General features: G+C 42.9%; 1 protein-coding gene across 2 annotated transcripts in view; it reads right to left on the bottom strand.

Moving 5' to 3' along the window:
• Positions 1 to 18272, bottom strand: part of PTPRM (protein tyrosine phosphatase receptor type M) — a 746511-nt gene that overhangs the window by 273186 nt on the left and 455053 nt on the right. For both annotated transcript variants that reach the window (XM_004385786.3, XM_012558215.1), the window contains one exon: positions 4927 to 5059. In XM_004385786.3, the coding sequence (XP_004385843.1) occupies positions 4927 to 5059 (133 nt within the window). The remainder of the gene's footprint in view (positions 1 to 4926; positions 5060 to 18272) is intronic.

Here is an 18272-nt window from a genome sequence, read left to right as displayed (position 1 = left end):
CCCCAGTACTTCGGGAATACGCCATGAGCCACCCCCAGTACTTCGGGAACAGCAAATGTATACTAGTGTCACCACAGGTGCTACGAAACAGGACACCTGCTATCTGGGGGTTGGGAGGGATGCAGAGATTATCTCATTCACAGAACAACAATGCTGGTTAAGATACAGATCTGGGAATTCTAAATCTAAATTCAATGTTCTTCTAAAGAAACAATGTTACTTATTACATATCTATAACACTCAAGCAGCTTATCCATGATTAACATCATGTTTTAATTATGCTGTTTAAAAATACTACTTTTAGAATTTAGCCTTAAATTTTGGGAAAAATTTGTAAAAAATGAGAAGTATTATGAATTTCTATTAAATATCACAGTTTGTACCACATGACTGTGTAGGTCTAAATTTTACATCAAATTTTCTGCTTATAGGTATGGTATATTTGCAATTTGCCTTACAGAAAGCATATTTTATGTTTCAAATAAAGCAAATACAAAAGTGGCACATGATGTGAAAACCACCATTTTAAAATTATTACTTAGTAAACGATCATGCAAACCTGATATGACTTATTGGTATTTAGACTAAAGTTGTATCAAGGCCATAATGTTACTGTAGGCACTCTCTTCAAACGTATAATTTATAACATAACCTTGGTGACCATCTGAGAGCCCCAGGTAGAATAATGAATTAATCCAGCAGAAACAGATCCTTGGGGGACTGGTTAAGATGCAGCTAAGGTCACAAGGATAACTAGAGTAATAGTTTCAGGCTATTCCTCATAGAGAGCTTGCCAGGTGACACAAAAATCCAACATACTTCCACAATTTAAAATAAATATCTCCAAAACAATTCTTTGAATATTCAGGCATAGTAGGGCCTACTGTTGCTTAGAGTTTATAGTGGGTCAGGTTTAAAAAAAAAAAAAAAAGTTACAAACCTCTGGAGCCAAACAGAAGCTATCGGTATAAACATGGAGGCAGGGAGCAAATGAAGAATGTGCAAGAGACATATGCGGGGAAGTAAGGGACAGCTAAAAGAGGAAGAAGAAAAGAGAGAGATGGGGAAAAAGCGTTACAAAGAGATAAACAGCTAAAGAAGAAGAAAAAAGGTAAAGAAAAGAGAGATACAGAGAAGTGAATGAAAAGGAACAAAGAATCAAGGGTGAGGAAAGAAATTAAAAGATGGGTGGAAATAGAGAGAGGAATAAAGAACACGTGACAAGTGGGAAGGAAGGAAAGAGGCAACAATAAGGACCTAAGACCTAAGTGATATTTACAGCTGTGATGGAGCAATAGCTGGGGCCCAGCGAGACCACTAAACAAAACAGAGGAAGAAGCAAGAAAAGAATTAATAGTGCTGTTACCCAAGGTTTTATCTTTACCATTTACCTTCCTTCTTTACACTCTACAGTAGCTTTGAGGGATTTCAGCTCCATGGATGTTGAATTTCAGACTGTAGAGACTGTTATTCCTGGTCCACATCACATCTCCAACTGCCCAGTGGACATCTCCATTTATGTACATATTTTACAGGGATACTGAACTCAAATTTGAAGCTGAATTCTCCATTTTCACTCCTCAAATATGGTCTACTTCTTACCTTCCACATTTTGGTGAACGGTAATAGCGCCACTAAGCTGTCCAATCCAGAAACTAGGTTCTTTCTATATTGTGCCTTTTCTCCCAGTTTCTACCTCCTAATGGCTACTAAAACTGACATCCTAAATATTTCTAAAGTTAGCCCTTCTCTCCGTTTAACTGGACCACCTGACTCAAGCTCAATCTCCTCCTTATTGTGCTCAACGCTAACATCAAAGAGATCTTTCCGAAATAAAAATCCGATCATTCTACTATCTGCTAAAAGCCATCAAAGGATTTTAGGACCAAGTTCAGCCTCCTTACACCAGTGAACAGAAGTTTCGAGGCCTTGCTGTGCCAACCTCTCCACCTGAACGTCCTATCACCCACGACCTCACTCCCACTCTATGACTACGGTTGTTTTAAAACCATAGAGAAAAGGACAAGATCTGTGTATTACCTCTGCTTATCCTATTACTGCTTTCTTAAAATTATACAATTTTATTTATTTTGTTGTTGAGACTACACATAACAAAACATACACCAGTTCCACTGTTTCTACGCGTACAATTTACCGACATTGATCAGTTCTTTGAGTTGTGGAACCATTCTCATCCTCCTTTTCGGAGTCCTTCCTCCCCCATTAACATAAATTTACTGCCCCCTAAAGTTCCTATCTGGAGCCCTGGTGGCGCAGTGTTTAAGAACTCGACTGCTAACCAAAAGGTCGGCAGTACAAATCCACCAGCTGCTCCTTGGAAACTCTATGGGGCAGTTCTACTCTCTCCTATAGGGTCGCTATGAGTCGGAATCAACTCGACGGCAATGGGTAAGGTTCCTATCTAATCCTTCCAGCTGCTGTTGTCAATTTGATCCTACATATATACAGTTCTTAAAAGAGCATAATGCTCAACGCAGACTTTTCTTTACTAGTTGAGCTAAATTCTTGTTTGGTTTTAAGGAAACTTCAGGGGATATTTTTGGTTTAAGGTTTAAAGATTATCTCAAGGCAATACTGCTACTCCTCACTTATCGACTATCTCCTTACACGACATTTTGCATTTATAACAATAGTCAAAAATCTACTATCTGACTATTTTGTGCATCAAGGACGAGCTGGGGCAAGAGGGGGAGGGGCAGGAGGAGGGCAAGGTTTGTGAGAGGGAGCAAGCCCACGCAGGCTGCTGGCGGGTCATGCTACCTGGGGTGTCTGTATCACTGGGTCAGCTGGCCAGGTGGGGCAGGAGGTGGGGCTGCCGGGCCACGAGGGGGGCAGCGAAGCCAGGGCCACAGGAGTCTGGGAGGTGGGGGGCTCGGAAGTCTCTTATTCCAAAGAGGCCTCTACTCCACCTCTGAAGCCTCTGCCGGGCTCAGGTGGCCAGGCTTCACCTGCCCGCAGGGCTGGGAGCCTCCTGCCGACAAGGCCTGTTTCCAGGGCCGGTGGAGTGGGAAGGTGGAGAGGTGAAGCAGGGTCCATGTGGAGCGTGGTCAGGTGACGGTGGTCTCCTGCTGCTCCAGAGGTGGCAGGCAACCCCCAACCACCACTCCCAACAACCACCCCCCACCCCTGCGAGCTCCACAGTGGTTGGGAAGGCATGGTGGGGGAGGGGGGCCAGCCACACCACGCGCATTCGGAGATGCACCGGGGGGCCCAATGGATGGTGAGTAACGGGGGGTGGGGGGAGACACTGGTGCTGAAGATGGGGCACGACCTGGACTCTTGCATAATGCTCATTTTTGCATTAACGGCCTGGCCTTTGGAACCTAACCGTGCCGATAAGTGAGGAGTAGGGGTAGTTTCAGGGGTTCATCCTTCACGGCTCCAGGAAGTCTGGAGCCCATGATAATTTGAAATTCTATTCTATATTTTCCCCCTTTTGATCAGGATTCTTCTATGGAATCTTAGATCAAAATGTTCAGTAATGGTAGCCAGGCCCCATCCAGTTCTTCTGGTCTCATGGCAAAGGAGGCAGTTGTTCATGGGGCAATTAGCCACACATTCCATATCCTCCTCCTATTCCTGATGCTCCTTCTTCCTCTCTTGCTCCAGATGAATAGAGACCAGTTGTGTCTTGGATGGTGGTTGCAAGCTTTAAAGACCCCAGGTACTATGCAACGAACTAGGAGGTAGAACAGAAGCACTAAACATGTTATCAGGTCAATTAACTGTGATGTCCCATAAAACCGTGACCCGCAACCTCCAAACCAAGGAATCAAACTCCATGAGGTTTTCAGTTGTACATAAGCAGCCTCAGCAGCTGTTCTTTTTTATAGGTAGTCGTTGTTGTAAATATATCGATCACACAACTTACAGGTGTGCAACTTACTGACAGCCAATTACAATAATGGGCTGGGCAACTCTACCCTTAATCAAAGCGATATTTCTACCACCATTCACCTCCCTTTCCCTCTCCCTCCCGCCTCTGGTAACCACTCACCAACTTTTTCTCTATACATTTGCCTTTTCTTGTCTTTCTCTATAAGTGAGATCATATAATATGTGCCCTTTTGCGATTGACTTATTTCACTCAGCATGTCTTCCAGCTCCATCCATATTGTAGCATGTACTTTTTACATCTACATTTTTTATGTTGATACTTTTTATGTAAATTGAATCCTTTATTATTAAGCAAGATTTTATTTGTTTCCATAAAACAAAAGACACTGCATATTCTTCAAGTATCAGAGGTAAAGACTGTTTATCACAGCCATGTCTGCTCTTCTTCTCCCTGAGTCCACCCTCAGCCAGACAGGGCAATCTCACCACATAGAACGTGCCCTAGTACCCAACCTCACACATGTCATGCCCTGGTTTCTGCCAGGCTGCTCTTTGAGATGCTTGTTCTCACAGGGTGCTGTGCTGATGAACCCACCGAGGATGGTGGCAGCACATAATATGAACTCAGTCAATTCTGTTATCATCGCTGTCTTCCAGAATAATAAGAAACAGTCTTCTTCCTTGTATCCTCCAAAAAACCAAACCCACTGCCACTGAGTTGATTCTGACTCCTCAGATACATCAGCACATCCGTAGTAAGTACCACAAATTTCTTTCTGAGTACATGGCTTCTAAGACTTTGCAATTTTCTGTCCCACCTTTGTGGGAAGACACGTGATTCTTATGCTCTTCTAGCATGATATGGTTTGTACAGTCATCAAAATCAAAGCCATCTACTCTAAATTTGGTCCCATAATCTTGAATGCTATATGGTAAAAATGTTCATCATACTCACAGATGTGTCTTGGTCATAAAAGGCAGCTCAGTAACTGAATACTTTCACACATATGAAGCTACCAGGCCAACAATAAGATACAGCTACATCTCTGGCAAGAGCCAGGGACTCACCTTTTCTTCATTACCAACACAACTCCAAGAAACAGAATAACAAACAGCAAGATGCCAGCAATGACTCCAGCAATTTTAACTGTATGGTCTGTTTGCTGCTCAGGCTCTGGGACCGGCTTTGGAGTGGCAGCTCCTGAGGATGAAAGGAAGTGAGAAAGGACAGAGATTGAGTAAGAGACAATAAAGATGTTACTTTTTTTTAATTTCGCTGCTGCATTTAACAGAGTAGTCAGACTTATCAGAGCCAGCAGACAGATAAGGTTTGATTTCCTAAAACAGCTTTCATATGCACTGAAGGGAGTGTAATTGTTCACACTGTTCTTCAATATTTTACCAAACTATAAGCTGGACGGCACAGCCACGCCTGACCCTTTTAGAAGAGACCCTTCTCAAGCACAGTTTTTAGATTTTTATTATCTCTATTAGCTCCCTGCTCTTTCTGCTGTTTAAAAGCTTGCTCACAACACAATAGCTACCCGAAGCCTTTATCCAAATTTGATTTGCTGGAACATTTTCCTCAATTATTTTTCATAAACGAAGCAGTAATTCCATAACATATTAGCCCAAACACCTGGAAAAGTGAGATAAGCTCATTTACTACGCATTTCACCTGCAATTGTTTTTTTAACACAATGGAGTGTCCCCCTCCCCACATCTGGAAATCTAAATCTAGGTCACATCTGGTGGGCAAAAGTCTCCTTCTAAGCAATTTGCTCACAACGTGGGAAGCAGGTGATGATCACAGTACTGGCCCTCACATCTCGTATCTGGTGAAATTAGATAACCAGGACCTTACAGTGGTGAGGGGCTCAGCCCTCCCGCTCCCCGTTTCTGAAACCCCATCATCTGCACTGTTTACGGTGTAATGTGATGGAACACCACATCCATGCCGATGAAAGATCCATCTCCTCTGCTAAATGAGTTCAGGATGAAAACAGTATGAATACCACGTTCAATTCACTCAACAGAATCCATGTTTTTAGGGACCTCTACTTTTTCAATCAGAACCTGACAGAACTCAGCATCTGAGCTGTCACATTAGGTCACTCTGGAAACAGGAATTTCATTTCCAAAGTTTTCACCTTAGAACTTTCTTTTTGTTTTTGTTGGTAAAAACGTCATTAAAATTGCATGTTAGTACCAGCTCTTTGCTACCCTTTTACTGGGTTTTCCATCTGATTCTTAAAAAACTTAACCACTAATATCATGGTGTCTGTGTCCTTGTGCACACCACCCAACATCAGGGAGTGTCGAGCTTTAACTTCCCATCTGTTCCTCTGTTTCTGCTGGGAACATACAAAGTCTCTTGGTAAAGTTATTCATATCACAAACATAGGATCTTATAACAGAGTCTTCCTCGCCCAAGAACGCCAGTGGCCATCGGATGGAGGGCGCTGGTGAAGGTCAGGTGACAGCGTGAGGAAGGAGACCCCAGGGCAGCGACCACCCAAGGTCCCCGTACAAACGCTCTTCCAGTCAAGGTGATGGCCACAGTGAAAGCAGTTGTGAGGTAAAAAAAAAAAAAAATGACACTTTAAAAAACCCCTCTGGATAACCCTTCACAGGCCATTTTTATTCCTGACATTTTAAGAGGATGTCCTGCTGGTTTGTTTGAATGAGTATTACTCAAGCTAGTTGTCCAGCTAAATCCTGAAAACACTAACATTAATTATCTTTTATTGTAACAGCCTCTGACAAACCCCACTCCAATATACCAATGGAACAGAAAACCAGTTGTAGACTGGTAGATTTGGAGGAAACTGTTACATTAAATAAATCGCTGAGGAAATTTTAGAGTAAAAATGTGTATGTAATAAAAAGATGAAGAATAAAAAGTGAAAAAAAAAAACAAAAACAAAAAAGCAATCTGTGTAAAAAGAAATACAAAAAACCCAAACCAGTTGCTGACTCAAGGTTACCCCGTGTGTGTCAGAGTAGAACTGTGCTCCACAGGGTTTTCAATGGCAGACTTTTCAGAAGTAGATCACCAGGTCTTTCTTCTGAGGAGCCTCTGGGTAGACTCAAACCTTCAAACTTTAGGTTAGCAGCTGAGTGCACCACTCGGGGAGTCCAACGTATTTCAAATTCACGAAACAAACAAACAAACAAAATCAATTCTTTTCACTTTTTATTTTCAGCCAATTAGAGAAAGCTAACTCTTAAAACATAAAATCAGATTGGTTTTACTCTTCCAAATGCTGGCATGCTGGCAGCCATTTCTTTTATTTCACTAGTTACAGACGGCTAGTTCTCCAAATGTATTTTCTAAGTAAACGACTTATTATGTGTTTTTGTAACTAAATTCTGTCAGTTAGTACAACATTTTGGAAAGGAATTCTTTAGAAAAAACTTCTCTCTAAAAATTTAAATATAAAAAATAACACCGATATCAATCATGTATTATCAACAGTGACAGGAGAGCGTCCTGCTGGAGGTCACACGTCTGTCAGCCACGCGGCTTGTGACTCTGACTTGCGTGTCTGACCTGGGCTGCAGGAGAGCTGGTGGGTGACACTGCATCCCCCTTTGGCAGGGCGAGGGGATCTCACCGCAGCCCCCGACTCCCCTCAGCAAGCAGCCAGCGCATTGCTATGCAGCCGCGGTCAGCTAAGTAGTATGGTTCTCTAGCCCTTACTTTTTAACTCATTTCACATTGCAGGTCAAGAAAATGAAATGTTCCCTCTCTGCATGACACAGCTACAGTGTGATCATGGTAGCAGTCATGCAGAATAGGGCTGGTGGGGGCTGCCGGACACAGCCTGTGACCCACTCCTGTCTCCTGGGTGAGGTGGTACTGCCAGCTTACGGACGGATTCTGTCAACTGTGTGTAGGACTACTTTGGAAAAACATCAACATAAACACAAGTCTGGATGAAATAAATCCCAACTGTCAGATGTTCTGAGGACTCATCTGCTTATCTGCTCAGGGAGGGATGTGGCGCTGATTCTGGTGGACGCTAGGTACGGACGTTCTTGCTTCCTGGTTCGCTCTGCCCTCTACCCTGCCTGAAATGGGGCTCCTGACATGCTTCTCCTCAGAGGACGCTCTTCTCCCTGCTTTGATATCTGTGGAAACATGTGGCTGTGGTTATGAGATGCCAGCCAGCCTTGAACAGAGTATAGAATGTGACAGGAAGTGACTGCAACAGGCAGGTTCTTCCCCTTACCCAAATCTATGAATTTAGCAGTATAATTTACAAACCTCTGGCAAGAGAGTTCTTTTCATAATGTTTTCCCCTCTGTCTTGTTATTTTCTTGCCAGGTTTCTAATGGTACAGACTTTTATTCTTATTTTAATAAATTCTAATTCTTCTTGGAAAGGCTTTTTTTTTTCTCTTCTATATGCTTTTTATTTAGAGTTTACTGCACATTTAGTTCCATTGAAAAAGCATAAACTAGATGTATATAGTTAACAGTGGGCATTATTTGGCCTTGAACATATGCATGAAAAATGATGAATAAGCCAAGTATTACAGGAAGGCAGAGTGGCTGCTGGCGCGGGAGAGCACAGTCATCACAGATACCCACGATATGGACTCCCAGTTACAGCCCTGGTTACTAATGTTTTAAATGACCAAGAAAATTTTAAAAAGAGTGACAATCCAGTCAAACTGCACTATTTAAGGTTTCAGATAAAATGTCTCGTGTGAAACATCTCAAAAAAAGGGAACAACTGTCCAAACCAGTATTTGGTTTGTTTTCAACTTGGCAGAAAACAGTCGGTTTTGGCCCAGTGTCCACTGTTAAAATAAAGTCAACAAGCCAAGCTGAGACCACAGTGTGCTGAGCCACGGGCTTGAGGTTGGCCCAAGGCTGTCTACTGAACTGGCCATCTAAATTCTTCCTGAAGATCCAAGGACACAAGCGCAGGAAGTCACACAGGCTGCCCGGGGCACCTGGAGCTACTGGTCGCGCTGTCTGTGTCACCAGGATCCAGCTGACCCTGACGGAACGAGAGGCTTCCCCAAAGGGCAGGGGAGGCAAGACCAGGACCAGCCAAGGGGCAGCTGGCAGCCCAGAATCTCGGCATAACGGGGACCATTTCTAGGCTGGCCTTACATGTGAAGAAAAACCAGCACTGTTTTTCATTTATTCAACAGATAATTATGAGCACTTACTGTGTGCCATGCTATATCTTAGGCCTGCAGCAGTGAACAAATGGGCAAAAACAAACTCTCTGTCCTCAAAGAACAGAAGCCCTGGTGGCACGGTGGTTAAATATTCAGCAGCTAACTGAAGGGTCGGCGGTTTGAACCCGCCAGCTGCTCGACGGGAGAAAGACATGGCAGTCTGCTTCCATAAAGATTAGAGCCTTGGAAACCCTATGGGGCAGTTCTACTCTATCCTGTAGGGTCGCTACGAGTCGGAATCAACTTGACGGCAATGGGTATCGGTCCTCATAGAACTGATATTCTTGAGAAGGAACACAGACATACATTTAAATAAATAATATATGCTGTATGTTAATTGTGCTCCAGTTAGATGTTGCAGAAGAGTTGGGTGGGGTGGGGAGCTGCTGCTGAAACTGGGCGGTCGGAGGAGAAGTTACTGAGAAAATGACATTTGAGCAGAGACCTGAAGGAGGAAAGGAAGTGAGATACGCTGATATCCAGGGAGCAGCATTCCAGGCAGGGGGAAGAAAAGGCTAAAAGCGTAAGATGGGACTGCACTGTTGAGGTGGGGCTGGAGTGGAGAAAGACGCGGTAGAGTGGTGGGACACACGGTCAGAGAGTGGGGGATCCTCTGCAGATCACTGCCAGAACTCTGCTTTTTCTCTGCATGGCAGGGGAGCTATGGGGGGATTCTGAGTGAGGAGTGATACATCTGGCTTATATCTTAAAAGGATCACACTGGCAGCAGTGCTCAGAACAGGCCATAGGGGGTCAAAGGTGGAAGCAGGACTAGATACCAGTTGAGGCCATTGCAATCACCCATGTGAGAGCTTATGATGGTTTGGAATAAGATGGTAGCAGTGGAGGTGTAAGACACAGTCCAACCTGAAATATATTTTGAAGGTCGAGCCATCAGTGTTTGCCGATGAACTGGATGTGGACTGTGTTAGTACAGCATTAGGGCTTCTGACATGAATGACTGAAAAGATGCAGCTGCCGTTTACTGATAGGTCAAGACAGTGGGAGGAGCAGATTTGGGGAGGTAGGTGGGGAAATCAGGAGTTTGGCTTTGGACAAGTCAAGTTTGAGATATCAGACATCCAAAAGTAGACACCAGGTAGGCTGTTGGATACGCAGGATTATTATATGAATTGTGGAGTTGTCAGCAAGATAGTCTTTGAAGCTCTGAGACTGCGTGAGAGCACTCAGGGAACAGACACAGAGAGAGGCTGGGGAGGAGGAGGAAGCAGAAATGGAGGCTGGAAAAGAAGAGCCAGTGAAGGAGGAGGAAGAAACTCATGTGGACATGGACAACTCTTCAGGACTTTCCTGTAAGAGGGTGCACAAATGTGGAGCAGCCAGCGAGGATGTGGGGATGAGGAGAAAGCTTTTTTGTTTTTTGAAGATGGGAGAAACTATAGCATCTTTGAATGCCGATGCTCATGATCCAACGGAGAGGGAAAGGTTGGTGTGGGAGATGAAGGCTGCAGTGATGGCTGTGAAGAAGCAGGCTGGGATGGTCCCGTGCACACACGGACAGGCGGGCTCACTCAGGAGGGCAGACTGTTCCCCCAGAGTAACTGGAGGGAAATCAGAGCACACGGGCACAGGTGCTCTGCAGTGAGTAGATGTGGGAGCAGGTGGTGGAACATGTGAATGGTTTCTTCTGATTGCTTCATTGTCCCAGTGAAAGGAGAAGCAAGAAGTGAAAGGTGGGAACAGGGGTAACGGAGGAAGTGTGGGGAATTTGAGAGAGAAGTTCTGAAATAGTTATCTAGAAGAGTGAATGGACAAGGATGAGCATATATGGAATTGAGTTCCAGTGGACACACAGAAGGGTTCCAAGAGTTGGAGAGAGGAAGGAGATAGGGTTGTACAGAGTGGTAAAGGGGAAGGGGAGGGGCACTGTTGACAAAAGTAGAAAGTGAGTGTTATTTGCGTAAAAATACGGTAGCTAATCTTGGCTTTCACAATCTTCAAATTAACAACTGTCTTTATTAAGTACCTTTGGAATCCACTCAATGGCAATGGATTTGGTTTTTTTTTTTTTTTTTGTAATGCTCAACCACCACCCATCTGTCAGTTCACTGTGCTGTGGTAGCTGGTGTGTTGCTATGATGCTGGAAGCTATGCTATCAGTATTTCAAACACAGCAAGGTCACCAATGGTGAACAGGTTTCAGGGAGCATCCAGACTAAGAGAGACTAGGAAAAAAGATTAGCCAACAAAAACCTTATGGATCACAACAGAACACTGTCCAACTTGCTTGCTTTGGATACATCATCAGGAGGGATCAACTGTCAGTGGAGGACATCATGTTTGGTGAAGCAGAGGACCTACGGGGACATGGGAGACCCTCAGTGAGATGGGTTGGCACAATAGCCACAGTGATGGACTCAGACATGCTGGTGCTCATGAGGATGATGCAGGACCAGGCAATGTTTCATTCAGTTGTGCGTAAGATGACCATGGGTCGGAGCCAACTCAAAGGCAGCTACCATCTATGCTCAAGGTACAGTAACTAGGCTCTGCAGGGGATTAGGGATGAGTAAGAAGACCTTGACCTCATCCTTCAGGGAATCTACCACAATGAATAATGCAGAAAGCCTCATTATGTGCCATGGGCGAGATACTGAACCCAGTAGACACGATTAGAGAAGTGTGGAGAGGGGGCTCATGGAGGGCTCTTTGCCAGAGGGAACATTTAAGAAAGGGCTTGAAGAATGAGGCAGATTTCAAAGGTAGGTGGGAAGGATGTCTCGTAAGCCAAGACAAAGAGGTGGGGAGCACAAACAGGCTTCTGTGATCATCGTCTAGTCTAACCTGGCTGTGGCCCAGGAACAGGTTGGGCAGCAATGGAGTGGAGGCCTTGAAGAACTGAGGAATTATGGGGGAAAAGGGCCTTGCTTACCAGATAGAACAGCCTATACTAAGCTTATGAAACAAGGGACCATAGAAAACAACAGAGCTGTGCCTTGAGGAGACTATTTGGGCTGTAACATACCAGCTTAGCTGAAGAAACAAAAGGTAGGGAATTTGAAGAGCAATAGGAAGGCTGTTGCCCACCTAGGCCAGAAGCCTCCAAGGTCTGAACTGAGGGAACAATCAGAACTAAAAGGACACAGGGACCAAGGAGGGCCTGTCAAGAGCCACACACTGGGGTGATGCCCCAGGTGATTCTTAGGTCTTAGTGTGAGGGACTGGTGAATGGGGGTGCCATCTATGGAAACATTGTGTTGGTTTCATGCTGGGAGAAAAAATGTGTTTGGGTTCGATGTTTGAATTGAACCCAAGCAACAAACTACCCCATTCTTATGACATGCAAAAAGTTTTAGAGGCAAACTGAATTCCAAAATATCACTTCTCTTTGGGGGAAAAGGAGAGAAAGAGATTGGGGAGAGCAACTTTGCTGAAAAGAGAAACTGAGGGAGTTGAGAAGCCTCATGAGATAAGACAGGAGAGGAAATGGAAGGAGAAGACAAAATGGACACTGTGGAAATACACTGCACTCTTGTTTCTTCAAGTCTGCGTCAGGGACCACCGGTCCCAGAAGATACTCTGAAATTTTAATTGAGCAAGCTCAGTTGCTTTGCACTACCATTTTAATGATTTTTATGGAAAAGAGAATCCATCTGAATTAATTTTCCTCTGTTTATTTGGACCCTTTGAAGAGGTAAATTCCTTTCCTTTCCTTGGCCTCCTTCCTTCCTTTCGTTTTTGTAAAGAGCAACATGCTGGTTTTAAAGATGGTTGTGACATAGTCCACTCAGGTCTGGTTGCTCAGGAAGTTAAGAGTCCTTGCAGTCCGCATTTAGCTTTGATCAGCAGGACCTTAACGTTATACATAATCTCAAAACACCTCCAAGGTTCTTCATCTACATTACACATCACTGTTTTCCTCCCTGAGAATGCAGTCAGTCCCTACTCCTGGCATCATGCACATTCCCACTCTGTGTACCATCTGTGACCTATTATGCCTGTGAATTTCTCACCTTCCTTTGTCTCTGATGTCCACTGTGTGCACGCAGAGCACGTGCGGATTACAAGCAAGGATCAGAAACATGAGTTTTCAATAAAACGGAGATAGTGGATTGTTTGATGTATACCTTCTCTAAAAAATGAATCTACGTGTTTATTTTTGTTCTAATTTCATGACAGTTACTGCTCTCATTTATTGATGTGGCTGACACCCTGTGAATAAGACGATCCATCAAAGCCTTATTGCGTACTAGCTGGGCACTAACGTGTGAGGAGAATTATTAGTGCGATTACTATTCTGATGAAATAGCTTTATTTGTTTTCTATTTGCCTTTCTCAAATTATGGTTGAGTAATAAAATGCGGAAACAAGCTGTCAATAATAAGTTATCAATCAATCACGGGAGTGTGAGTGACTGTCTCTGGGACAGATGCTTTCGAGGACGCACTAGTTAAGAGTAGACATTTCCAATGGCTTATCTGAAAATCAACTTTGAACACATTAAAATCAAAATCTACTGTTCCTCTAATTTTCTTCCAGACTTTGTACCTCAGGCCATGGTCTACCTTATTTCTGGTTCTTAAGAGTTATCCCTGTGGGAACAAGGAACACCATAGCTTCCTGCATGAAGTGGGAACTTAGTGCAAAAACACTTTAAAGCTTTTCCGGCTGCCTGAAATTTGCTATCTGCTATATTACCAAAAAGTAAGTAGGCCTAGTAAATTCTATACGCTTGCTAGAAGAACTGGTATTTCTGAGGCTCAGAAAATGTACAGAGTCTAGCGAACCACATGTAGATGTGTGACGTGTCTGTCACACAGCCACAGGGTGACCCTTAGAGAGAGAATGAGGCTTGTGGTGTCTGAGATACAGTGAGGGGTCACATAATCTCTCAACTCTCAGTCAGTAGACACATACTTTTTTTTCAAATACTGAGGTACTTTTATAAATAAGGCTTATTTATATTTTGTGTTTATATTTAACAATATTGAGGTATTCTGTTCAAGTTATTCCAGAACAGAGGTTCTCTCATTTTAGAGAGCTTAGGAGTCCTTCAAGCTTAAGATCCGCAACGAGATAGACTGACACAGTGGCTACAACAATGGGCTCAAGCGTAACGATTGTGAGGATGGCGCAGGACTGGGCAGTGTTTTGTTCTGTTGTACATGGGGTTGCTATGAGTCAGAACCGACTCGATGACACCTAACGACAAGAATCATTTGGAGAGCTTTGGAAACATGCAGGTGGCTGGGTTCCCCATGGATTCCAGACCAAAGGTATGAGGGAGGACCCAGGAATCAATATTGAATACCTTAGCTGATTCCCTACACAACAATAAGAAAAAACTCTGAACAATTGCTCCTTACTATAAGTGAGAATGTTTTCCCTAATCTGTGCAACAGGAGAAAAATATTTAATTGAGTTATTTTTAAAACACCTCCTGATATATTAATATCTTACACTATCAATCAGCCATTTTTCCTCACTGGACTACTTGAAAGCTCTTTTACAGAATTAAGAGGCAAACCTGGTGGAATCAGACCCTAATTTTATCATTAGCCACAGTAAGATTGGAAGATATTCTTGATTATAAAGGCATTTAAATTATGTTGCTAAAATATCCAGGTGCTACCAAATTAGATAGGAAGGAAGAAGGCTAACCTTTTTGAAGACCTATGTTATATGACAGGTACCTTACGGAATTCTCATTTAATGCTACACCATTACCACTTTATAAATGCAGAAAGAAGCAGCGTAGGCAGTCACGACAAGTCAGTGCCCAGAGTCAGTGAAGAGGTGAGCAGTAGAGCTACACTCTGATCCAGGGGTGTCTGACCGTGAAACCCATTCTTGTTTCACTGCACCACAACGGTCCCCAGTAATACAGAAGAATTGGGGGACTACTGTTAACATTCTGGAAGATAGGTCTCAGGTTCACAATTCTTTAGATGAGTTGGTAAAATGGAGAGTCTAACAAGAGAATGAAAAAAAAAAAAAAAAAAAAGAAGGGTCAAACAATGCAATAAGGAAATAAAAATTCCAGAATAAAAATAAGATAAATTTATGAGGGCAAAGGATTTTATGGGCAGAAATGTAGAAAAGAGTCGATGTTAACCATTGAGTCAATGTGTTTCTGAAATTTACTGCAGGAATGAAATGTAAGTAATTCTTCTAGAGGATTCTAGAGTAACTATGCTGATCAAGGTAGAGATGATGGAAAGGTATCGGAGAAAAGAAACACAAATGACATCAGGCTAGAAAGAAGTGCTATGAAAAAACAGAAAAGGAAGTAAAGCCATTTCTGTAACCAAGATGAAGAACAGCAGGCCCTGTGATACCATCTTCCATTGGAGCTTTGCAAGAATAGGGACATTTTCTTATTCTCTTTTTAACTTCTACTGATTAACAGGGTGTCTTTAACATAATAGTCACTTGGTAAGTCTTTACTGAATCAATGTCTTAAAACATAGAAGCAGGTTTTACAAGGAGAACAACGTGTATGTACATGGAAGAATATTTTTGAACATAAAGGCTTTGTCCTTGAGGACAAAGCTGATTTTACTTATCTTTGTGGCCGTCACATGAGCTGGTCCAGTATCTTATTTGTCCACAGTAAATGGAAGACCATGTTTGCTGGATCAAAAGTCTCTAACCTCCTAGTCTTTTCACAGCCTGCCTATTCTTTTTCCATTTATGTTAAAGTCCTCAGACATTGAAGAAAGGGCATGTAAGGAAAGAAAAAAAGAGAGAAAAGTTGAAGTGGAAAGTAAAGAGCATATAGGTCTCATTTCATGGTCTTTCTTCGGCTTATCCCCAGTATTTAAAGAGGGCTTGGTTAAGAAGAGAGGCCTCGGGGGCTGACTGCAGATGACATTCCATGGACATCAAAACAACAGACCGAGAAAGAAGGAAATGTCTGAACGCTGGCTCCCAAGTCTGCCAGAGACAGCGAGGAGGTAAAGGAAGGTTTTCTCAGAGTGTACCTGGAGCTTTACCAGTAAACTTGCCGATGACTTCCATCAATGATAAAATGAGATTAATAGAAAGAAAGAACATGGAAATAAAGAACAGTGCAAAATGTTTTATTGCCAGCACCCAAAGCAGTGAGATATATATCCATCAATGACAAGACAGTTAACCGGGTACGTATCAGAGACTCAGGAAATGAGCATCTGTCGACGATGAAGTGTTAGACTTCAATACTTGTCATGATTAAGTGGATACAGACTATTTTTCATGATCATAAATGGAATTTGTTTTAGAAGTCTTTACAGTAGCCAAAATGTCTGCTAGAGAGTAATTACACTGAGGCTTTTTAGAAAAGAAAAAAAAAAAAAAGAGAGAAACTTCTAATAAGATAATGCTAATATGATTCAAACTATTAAGAATAATTTTATTTAATGAGATAGTTATCTCGTCCCTATGACCCTGTCATGGGAGCGTTTTCTAACTTCCTTAATACCCACAGAGCAAACAAGGCAGAAATATTAAGCTCCGAAGTGAGTTTATGAAGACGTGTAAGTCACTCTGACGCTCTGGTGTGGTCCTTAGCCCCACGTGTGCACATGTGTGCGTGCGGACATAAACACGCACCAATACCTGGGGAAATTACTCAAGGAGATGTACGAAGAACCCACCAAACAGGCAATTATCATCACAAAGATAATTCTGTTTCTTATCATGTGTACCATGGGAATAAATGTAATCTCGAGTAAAGACAAAATTAAATCCTGTAAGGACAACACCTAAGTAAAACCTTAGACAAAAATTAGTATGCCAACACATGTTTTGGCCAAGAGCTCCAACTTGAATAAACTATGTTATAATTAATACTAACCCATAGTTAGCAATTGTACCATTAGCAATACCAATATGTAAATTACACACAGGAAAATGCACATCAATTACATTGCTAGAATGATGTATTGCTTGGATATTTACTACAGCGAATGGGAAATGCGTGAGAGATACTGACAGATGTGCTGAGCAGATACCATTTATTAATTCCAAGGCAAGTGTCAGGCTTACTTTCCAATCTTGTTTCTCAGAGACAGCTATTTACTCTTCTAAATGAAAACAACATGTGGAAGAAAACTTGTGGCTAAGCCCTACTTCTAAGTAAGGCTTCGCATTCCCTTACACAAACTCCCTATGTTTCTCCAGTTCATATCCAATGTCTGAAAAAGTCAGTAAATGAGGTGATCTATAATCCCTTCTAATGGAGTTTTATTAAAGTGCATTCTCTCATGCTCTCTTGAGAATTGGTGTTACAGAAGGGCAAACATAAAAAAGGTGTCCACATTTAAACCAAGGACATCGAGGAGCAGAGAAACCCCGAACGGCCAGAACAACAAAGGGAGGCTGGTGTTGTATTCAGTGTGCTGAGCTACAGGGAAGTACAGACTACGTTATACACTGCTTTGAGCTATTACTGCTTCAAATAAAGTCATTTTACTTGAAAACGCAGTAAATATTTAATCATTATCATCATCTCTACCATCACCAGCAGCAAGATAAAATCCTGGGTCATGCTGATGCTGTTCATATCCCAAAGGCAGGCAAATGGAAAAGAGCCTCGGCTGGGGACTCATTAGAGGCCTTGACACCTGATAGAGTAACAGTACTCCCCTGACGCTCGGTGCTCCTGGAGACCACAACACTCCACAGCCTTCTTGTAAACAATACCCTGTATAGCATCAGGAAGGAGACCTGGTCTCATAGTGGCTGAGTGTTTGGCTTGAACCCATCAGCCGCTCTGTGGCAGAAAGATGTGGCAGTCTGCTTCCGTAAAGATTACAGCCTTGGAAACCCTACAAGGCATTTCTACTCTGTCCTATGGGGTCACTATGAGTCGGAATGGGTTCGACAAAAATGCGTTTTGTTTGTTCGGTTTACAGCATCAAGAAATGCATTCAGTTCCCTGTAAGTTCAGTTCTGGGCTGCTCTAAAGGGCCGCAGCACTCAAACTTGGGACTGGCGGAGGCCTGGGTAAATCACCCAGTTCTCTGGAGAGCCACATGGGCCATAAAACCATCCCAAGCCACAGAAGAACCACCAGTAACTGACACTTCTCAGCGCTTACTCTGCGCCTAGCTTTGTGCCAGCTGTCTGGCTCACTGCATTTATCCCCCTACAGCCCAGTATGAGATTCATAAATAGTTTTCTCCTTGTTTTATAGCTATAGATGCTGAGATTTAGAGACTTCAAGAAATTTGGCCAAGAAGCCTGGATTTGAACCCACTACCTTATGTCTGG

This window comes from Trichechus manatus, unplaced genomic scaffold (assembly GCF_000243295.1).
Source record: "Trichechus manatus latirostris isolate Lorelei unplaced genomic scaffold, TriManLat1.0 scaffold00146, whole genome shotgun sequence".
Lineage (NCBI taxonomy): Eukaryota > Metazoa > Chordata > Mammalia > Sirenia > Trichechidae > Trichechus > Trichechus manatus.
This window is presented reverse-complemented; position numbering and strand designations above follow the sequence as displayed.